This window comes from Eleginops maclovinus, chromosome 4 (genome assembly GCF_036324505.1).
Source record: "Eleginops maclovinus isolate JMC-PN-2008 ecotype Puerto Natales chromosome 4, JC_Emac_rtc_rv5, whole genome shotgun sequence".
Classification (NCBI taxonomy): domain Eukaryota; kingdom Metazoa; phylum Chordata; class Actinopteri; order Perciformes; family Eleginopidae; genus Eleginops; species Eleginops maclovinus.
In genome coordinates, this window is record NC_086352.1 from 24,897,086 (window position 1) to 24,905,216 (window position 8,131).

General features: G+C 39.2%; 1 protein-coding gene across 1 annotated transcript; it reads left to right on the plus strand.

Annotated features, from left to right (window-relative positions):
• Positions 1 to 2,296: 2,296 nt before the first annotated feature.
• On the plus strand, positions 2,297 to 6,252 carry LOC134863751 (small ribosomal subunit protein eS17). Its single transcript, XM_063882409.1, has 5 exons — positions 2,297 to 2,389; positions 3,349 to 3,500; positions 4,715 to 4,820; positions 4,965 to 5,030; positions 6,133 to 6,252. The coding sequence occupies exons 1-5, from the start codon at positions 2,387 to 2,389 to the stop codon at positions 6,208 to 6,210; spliced, it is 405 nt and encodes a 134-aa protein (XP_063738479.1). The 5' UTR covers positions 2,297 to 2,386; the 3' UTR covers positions 6,211 to 6,252.
• The last annotated feature ends 1,879 nt before the right edge of the window (positions 6,253 to 8,131 follow it).

The following is an 8,131-nucleotide window of genomic DNA, read 5'->3' on the forward strand; positions in this document are numbered from 1 at the left end:
GGGTGGGTGCAGAAATACACACTTGGGAGAGGAGGTGACTTGCAGGTTTTGTTGGTGATTTTTTTATTTTTTTTTATTTTATATCTTGAATTGATAACCTGATGATTGCAAGGTAGTTTTCTCTTCCATATGTTTAGGAATTTACAACATAACACCTGACAGTAAACATGAAGTGTACAGCAACATACATCTTTCAATTAAGACCGAGATAAAACCGAGAAGAAACAGGACAGTTTAGCAAAATAAGTTGTCAGTGTCAATTGTAGGATTGTGTATGCCTCTAAATTATAGTCAAGTTGCTTTCAGAAAATTGGATTTTTTTTTTTATTCAAAGCCAAGGTCATCTTAAGAGCAATGTTGCTATCGCAGCAGCAAAGTAACACACATACAGTGGGGCAAAAAAGTATTTAGTCAGCCACCAATTGTGCAAGTTCTCCCATTTAAAAAGATGAGAGAGGCCTGTATTTTTTATCATAGGTACACTTCAACTATGAGAGACAAAATGAGAAAAAAAAATCCAGGAAATCACATTGTAGGATTTTTAATGAATTAATTGGTAAATTCCTCGGTAAAATAAGTATTTGGTCACCTACAAACAAGCAGAGGCTCCTCTGTCCTCCACTCGTTACCTGTATTAATGGCACCTTTTTGAACTCGTTATCAGTATAAAAGACACCTGTCCACAACCTCAAACAGTCATACTCCAAACTCCACTATGGCCAAGACCAAAGAGCTGTCAAAGGAGACCAGAGACAAAATTGTAGACCTGCACCAGGCTGGGAAAACTGAATCTGCAATAGGTAAGCAGCTTGGTGTGAAGAAATCAACTGTGGGAGCAATTATTAGAAAATGGAAGACATACAAGACCACTGCTAATCTCCCTCGATCTGGGGCTCCACGCAAGATCTCACCCTAGTGAATGACCTGCAGAGAGCTGGGACCAAAGTAACAGAGGCTATCATCAGTAACACACTACGCCGCCAGGGACTTAAATCCTGCAGTTCCAGACGTGTCCCCCTGCTTAAGCCAGTACATGTCCAGGCCCGTCTGAAGTTTGCTAGAGGGCATTTGGATGATCCAGAAGAGGATTGGGAGAATGTCATATGGTCAGATGAATCCAAAATAGAACTTTTTGGTAAAAACTCAACTCGTCGTGTTTGGAGTAGAAAGAATGCAGAGTTGCATCCAAAGAACACCATACCTACTGTGAAGCATGGGGGTGGAAACATCATGCTTTAGGGCTGTTTTTCTGCAAAGGGACCAGGACGACTGATCCGTGGAAAGGAAAGAATGAATGGGGCCATGTATCGTGAGATTTTGAGTGAAAACCTCCTTCCATCAGCAAGGGCGCTGAAGATGAAGCGTGGCTGGGTCTTTCAGCATGACAATGATCCCAAACACACCGCCAGGGCAACGAAGGAGTGGCTTCGTAAGAAGCATTTCAAGGTCCTGGAGTGGCCTAGCCAGTCTCCAGATCTCAACCCCATAGAAAATCTTTGGAGGGAGTTGAAAGTCTGTGTTGCCCAGCGACAGCCCCAAAACATCACTGCTTTAGAGGAGATCTGCATGGAGGAATGGGCCAAAATACCAGCAACAGTGTGTGAAAACCTTGTGAAGACTTACAGAAAACGTTTGACCTCTGTCATTGCCAACAAAGGGTATATAACAAAGTATTGAGATGAACTTTTGTTATTGACCAAATACTTATTTTCCACAATAATTTGAAAATAAATTCTTTAAAAATCCTACAATGTGATTTTCTGGATTTTTTTTCTCATTTTGTCTCCCATAGTTGAGGTATACCTATGATAAAAATTACAGGCCTCTCTCATCTTTTTAAATGGGAGAACTTGCACAATTAGTGGCTGACTAAATACTTTTTTGCCCCACTGTACATAGATAAAGTATGTGAACTAAAATGTAACTTTCTCAAAAGCAATCAAACAGAAAATGATAAGGCTGTGCCAATGACCTATCACCAGGGACGTACTTAAACTAATAGCTGCACTTTCTCAAGGAACATAGCCAGTAGAGTCAATAGAGGTATAGTTGAGCGAATGAAAAAGTCATATGATACAGCCTATTATAACAGCATACACCACTAGAAATATAATATGATTAGATATGTTGTATCGCATGTGTTAATGTATTTAAGCAAAATAAGAAGTATGGCATTTTGACAAGTAATTTTCTTTACATTCTGACATTTCTTCATATCTGTTATTGACTAAGTAGGAATAGTATTATTTTTTACATTTTAATGTGCGCTGCTCACCTCCCGCCGCTAGTTGTCGCTGTTGGCCGCGCCGTGGTGATGTGCGCCGGTGTAAACTATAAACTTCCTGTATGAACAACCGGAGCTTCTCTTCCACCGGTCCGGGTCAACATGGTGGGTAAGACAGAGGGGGTTTCAGCTCAGCAGCCCTCACAATCCTCTTCAATCCTCACTGTCTCTCCGTTCTTAAAGCTGTTACAATCATCACTTTGCACACAAACTGTGCTAACATTTATAAAAGCTGGATTTGGATGCACGTCTTTGGCATTAAATGTGAAAACACGGGCTAAATGTTCACAAGTTACTAGCTAACTGGCAGACAAGCAGCCATAAAACATGACCAAAATATCAGCGATGCTCACATATTGATATTGATGCTAACTATCACCAGTATTGAAGTATTTATAAAGGGCAAACGTTCCAGTTTTGCTCCGGTTATACGTCTGCGCTTTTAATGCCACTTGATTTTGTTGCCACTGGTAACGGAGGACAGCCGTATGGAGATTGTTACTGTCGTTATACATGTAACTTTACTTTTAAAAACGGGGAAGTTGACTAAAAATCCAGGACAATTCTAACAATAATTGAATATGTGTGATTGATATTATCCTGCTCTTTACACTCACTTTGAACTCAATTTATCTTTTTAAATTGTGTCTGTTTAGTGTCATGATTTTCTGGTCAGATATCAGTGATGTAGATTTATTTGTATAGTGTCAAAGTCAAGCGTTCTTGAATGTCCTCGTATTCAGTGATTTGAGTTGCTTTAACGGATTTAAACTTGCATTGTGAGTTTCTGGATTTCATGTTAGGCAACTTGGTGGCATATTCCACGTTATGAGTCAATATATCAAAGGTGTTTTGGGAATAGTTTTGCTGTGTTGGGACACGACTACAACTGTAAGGAGTAATGCTTTATGATTTATAAAATAGCTGAAGATATTCCCAGTGTGATCACTATCATGCAGTCCAATGTAACGATTATAATAAACAAGACACGTGATATCCCTACACTGTATACATCCATCTGCTATGTTATATTACTGTTTCTCAGATGTCTGGTTTCTCTTTAGGGGCGAGTCAGGACAAAGACGGTCAAGAAGGCCAGCAGGGTCATCATCGAGAAATACTACACACGCCTGGGCAATGACTTCCACACCAACAAGAGGGTGTGTGAGGAGATCGCCATTATCCCCAGCAAGCCTCTGCGCAACAAAATAGCAGGGTGAGTCAAACGTGCTGCTATTTATGTGTTTATACTACAGACACATGCACTCCTGCTATCTGCTGTTTCACTTGTTTAGACCATTGCAACATCCTGGTTACTGATGCTTGCACTCACTGTTTTTATAAGCTGTTCGATGTCTGGTGTTTATGTTTATTTACTGGTTAAATGAGTAGATAAGTAAGTGTGTGTAGAGTGCTCTGTAAATTAACTCTGTTTAAAACAAAGTGTCACATTTTCCATGTTCAGATTTTTTTAATGATATATGATCAGAGAGTATGTAAAAACTGTTCGGTAGTGGTCTGGATGTTCTGCAGAGGATTCTCTCACTTTCCAGACACCCATCTTTGTCCTATGTCAGCTGTCAAAATTAGACAAATTGTTTGCTGCAGAGCTGTGGTTTATATGTAGTCAGTGGAAGTGAGTGCGGAGACATTTCACAGGGAGTCAGCAGGCAGTGTAATTCTCCAGAGGACTCCACTGCTGTAGCTCCTGTAGCGGTTCATCTGAATTAAATATTTCACCCCACTTTAATTCTTGGATTTGTGACTTTTTGCCGTGAAACCACATTTAATTGGTCTTTGTGCTGAAGAAAATGAAGAGTGGGCCTCTTGTTTTGCTGTATTGGATTATTCTTCTGCAGTTATTTATGTTTCGATCAAAAGTGTTGTTGTATCTCCCACATATTGTATTCTATCGCTGGATGTCAGTTGTGCTCATGCTTGATAGATTTTTAATGCAAAGCCCTTTAGTTAAATTAATCCGATTTAGGGGTTTTGCCCTACTCAAACTGTGGCACGCCACAATGTGGTAGTTGTTGTTGCTAAGTTGATTGATTTTTTTCTATGATTTATATTGATGCTTCACAATGCAGGGTAGGCCATTGTGGTGTCTAATTGAACATTTTCCCATTAGATTCTTTGTCTCATGGAATGTGACTCACAATATTTTATTTATTTAGCAATCTGCATGTGTTGTGAATTTGAGAGCAGTTGCAGAATAAACCACTATCTATTAGATCAAACTAAGCAATTAATCAAAACAACAATTACATGAAACAGAGGAAAAACTGGCATGTTGTGATATATAGCTTATATTTAAAATTAGAATTTCCCCGGGTGAATAGCAATCATCAAATTGTATTACATTACGCGTCACTGTCTTTGTTTGTTCCTCTTATCAGTAATAATGATAAGCTCCTGTCTGTGTCTCAGGTATGTGACACACTTGATGAAGCGCATCCAGCGTGCTCCAGTCAGAGGAATCTCCATCAAGCTGCAGGAGGATGAGAGAGAGAGGAGGGACAACTACGTTCCCGAGGTCTGTGACAATTTCTCTTTTGGTTTTTGAGTTTTTCATGCAGGGGTGGGCATCTCGTGTAAAACATACTGTACTTGATCATGTACATTCCAGTTAACAAGACACAGTTTGGTGGCTAATTTGTTTTTTAATTTGTTCCTTTAGATTTCTGCTCTGGACCAGGAGCTCATCGAGGTAGATCCTGACACAAAGGACATGCTCAAGATGCTGGTAAGTGTGAAACCAATTTTTCTGCTTTTCTTAGTCAGGGTTAGAAGCTTTTTGTTGTGGAGATTCTCACTTTGGACTCGCTGTTTTTAAAATTCCAGAGGCATTTTGAAATTTGAAAAGTATATAAAAAAAATCTTGACCGAAGTAAGATGATTACATTCGAATAAAAACACCAACATATTTGTAAAAATAAAAAGGGGGCAAAACATCATGAAAGAACAGCTGACTAGAACAGGACATTCCATGTGTAACGTATTACGTGTTTAAGGTTGGTTGTTGAGCCACCATAAATACTAGACACAAACAAAGAAATTAATCTCTTAAAGCTGTGTTTGAAGAATGTAAGCTTTCTCTGCCAACTGAGAACATCATAGTGCTTTTGAAAAATGTGACCCCCTCCCCGGACAGCCCACCACCTTAACTGACTCATTTTCTGCGGGAAACCCTGAGCTGTAATATCATGTGACAAAACGAGAGCATGGCTGCAAGTGTGACTGCTATTGCTGATGCACCTCAGCTTTTTGACAAAAAATATGCAAGAAACTTGTAAATTTGGAAATATTTTGGTTACATCTCTGCTAACGGAGAACACGCAGCTCTACATGATCACCGTCGCAGCTCCGCCCGTTGGGACTGGACCGGTGCGCGGAGCAAAACGCGTACTTCAAGTTAAAGACCTAACCCTCTTATCTACATCTGGAACAAGTTAAACTACTTATAAATATGTTTATTCTTCACTGTCGGGTGAATCATTGAGCTGCATGAGACGGATACGACTGACTGTCAGGAGAGGGAGAGGGGAAGAGAGAGCACTCCGTTTATTTCTCCTGTGTTGTTATCCAAAGTTAATGTAAACTTTTGAATAATGTAGTTCATCTACTATAAGTAGTTTATTTGACTGATTTTTTCCCCCCAGGTTTGAAATAAAGCACAATCATGGCATTTAGGGCAGTTTCCCCTTTTTTAAGAAAAGTATCAATTCTTGACTTGGGATCAAAACGAAAATGTTGGTATCGTGACAACACTGTTCCCCTATTATGAAGTGTTTCTGATCTAAATGACCCAACATATATCATGAATATCTTTTTTTTTCCTCTTGTAGGATTTCGGTGGCCTCTCCAACCTTCAAGTCACTCAGCCAACTATTGGAATGAACTTCAAAACACCACGAGGGATGTAATCATGTTGAATAAACCTCTTGATAAAGAGACTTAATTGTTAAGATTTGTCCTTTTTTCTTCTTTTTTGTACCAATGAGCGATTTTAATATTTCCTGAACGATACATGAACGGCAAAATGGAAAATGTTTTTCATGAACCAGATCGTTTACTTAAAACAAAGCAGTGTCAAAATGATTAAAATAATTAGATGGACACGGATAAAATATTTGGGAAGAGATGGTATGGATCAACTGTCTTGCAGGAATACCTTTTTATGGGAGTGAAATGTAATGTTGAGTTTGAAAGTGGTTATTTCCCTAAATTAGTTAAACCACGGTTTTAGTACTCCAATAAGTACATAGTGTGTAAACGAACTAATGTGATTAGTAACATTTTGTTTTAAAAAGTTTCATAAACTTAAAGTATTAATATGCCATAAAGTTGTCATAAAATGTCATTGAAAAAGTATAGTGGAGTCATAGTATGGTGTTGAAATATATGGTATAGTATCTTAAAAACTGTAAGTCATGTTATAGTACGTCAAAAATATTGCAAAGGTCATAGTATACAATAGTTATTTAAACATTTTTAAAAGTAATAGCATAGTAAGTTGAAAAAAATTCATATTACATTAGGTCAAAAAAGTCATGAAAAGTCCTGGTATAGTAAGTTGAAAAATATAAAAGAATTCATAGCCTACAACCTAACCTAAAAACATGACAAAAAGCATAGCATCCTATGCTGAATAATCTCTAAAAAGTCATATAGTCTGTTGAAAATCTGAAAGGAAAAATGTTATGTTTAAATAGTCATAAAAAAATATATAGTATACTATTTTGAGATCATTTATTGTATACTTTATCCCAAAAATATAATCTAACCCTCATTATATTGTATGTTGACAATTATGAAGAAAGTCATAGTAAAGTACAATCAGCGGACCCTTTACTAGGTACACCTTAGCACCGGGTTGGACCCCCGGATCTCGTTCCACCATATCCTAAAGGTTCTCTATTGGATTGAGGTCGAGTGTGGAGGCCATTTGAGTTCAGTGAACTCATCGTCATGTTCAAGTCTGAGATGACATGAGCTTGGTGACATGGCGCGTTATCCTGCTGGAAGTAGCCATCAGAAGGGCTGGGCGATATGTCGATATTTTTTCAAACGAGATATAGAACGAGACACTATCGTCAACATCGATATAGTTTCGTTGAAAGTACAGCACATTTGTTTCAAATAATAGCCCGTTTGAGCCGCGCCTGCCACTGCTTCTCTCTCTCCCGCTCTGCGTCCAGCTCACACACACACACACACACACACACACACACACACACACACACACACACACACACACACACACACACACACACACACACACACACACACACACACACACCCACACGCAGGCCCGTTTCTAGGATTTTGGGGGCCCTAGGCAAAGAAGTTGTTGGGGGCCTTTAAAAAAAAAATTTCCGCAATTCTGTGCGTTTTAATCACAAAAGAGGTCAAACATACACTGAAAAGTAGCCTTTATTATTTTTTTTATTTCCTACTGAAACTGCTGCTTGCGGCCCTTGGCCTCAGCAAATGCAGACACAATCCCCTCCAAGTCCAAAGACCTGCGGACGTCACTCTCAATTGACATGAGTGCCAGTCCAGAGAGCCTCTCTTGGCTCATAGTTGACCTCATGTAATTCTTTATGCGCTTCAGAGATGAAAAGCTCCTCTCTCCGGAGGCAACCGAGACAGGAAGGGTCAGAAGTAGGCGCAGTGCAATGCTTAAATTGCTGTACAGGTCCAACAGCTTCTCACTGTATATGTAGTCCAGCATTTTAAATGGGCACCTGGATACTTCATCTGGAAAGGTGTGGACAGCAGAGTTGATCTCCAATGCCAAGTCGTCTGCATCAATATCATGGAGGGTTTGTTCCACTTTCCTGC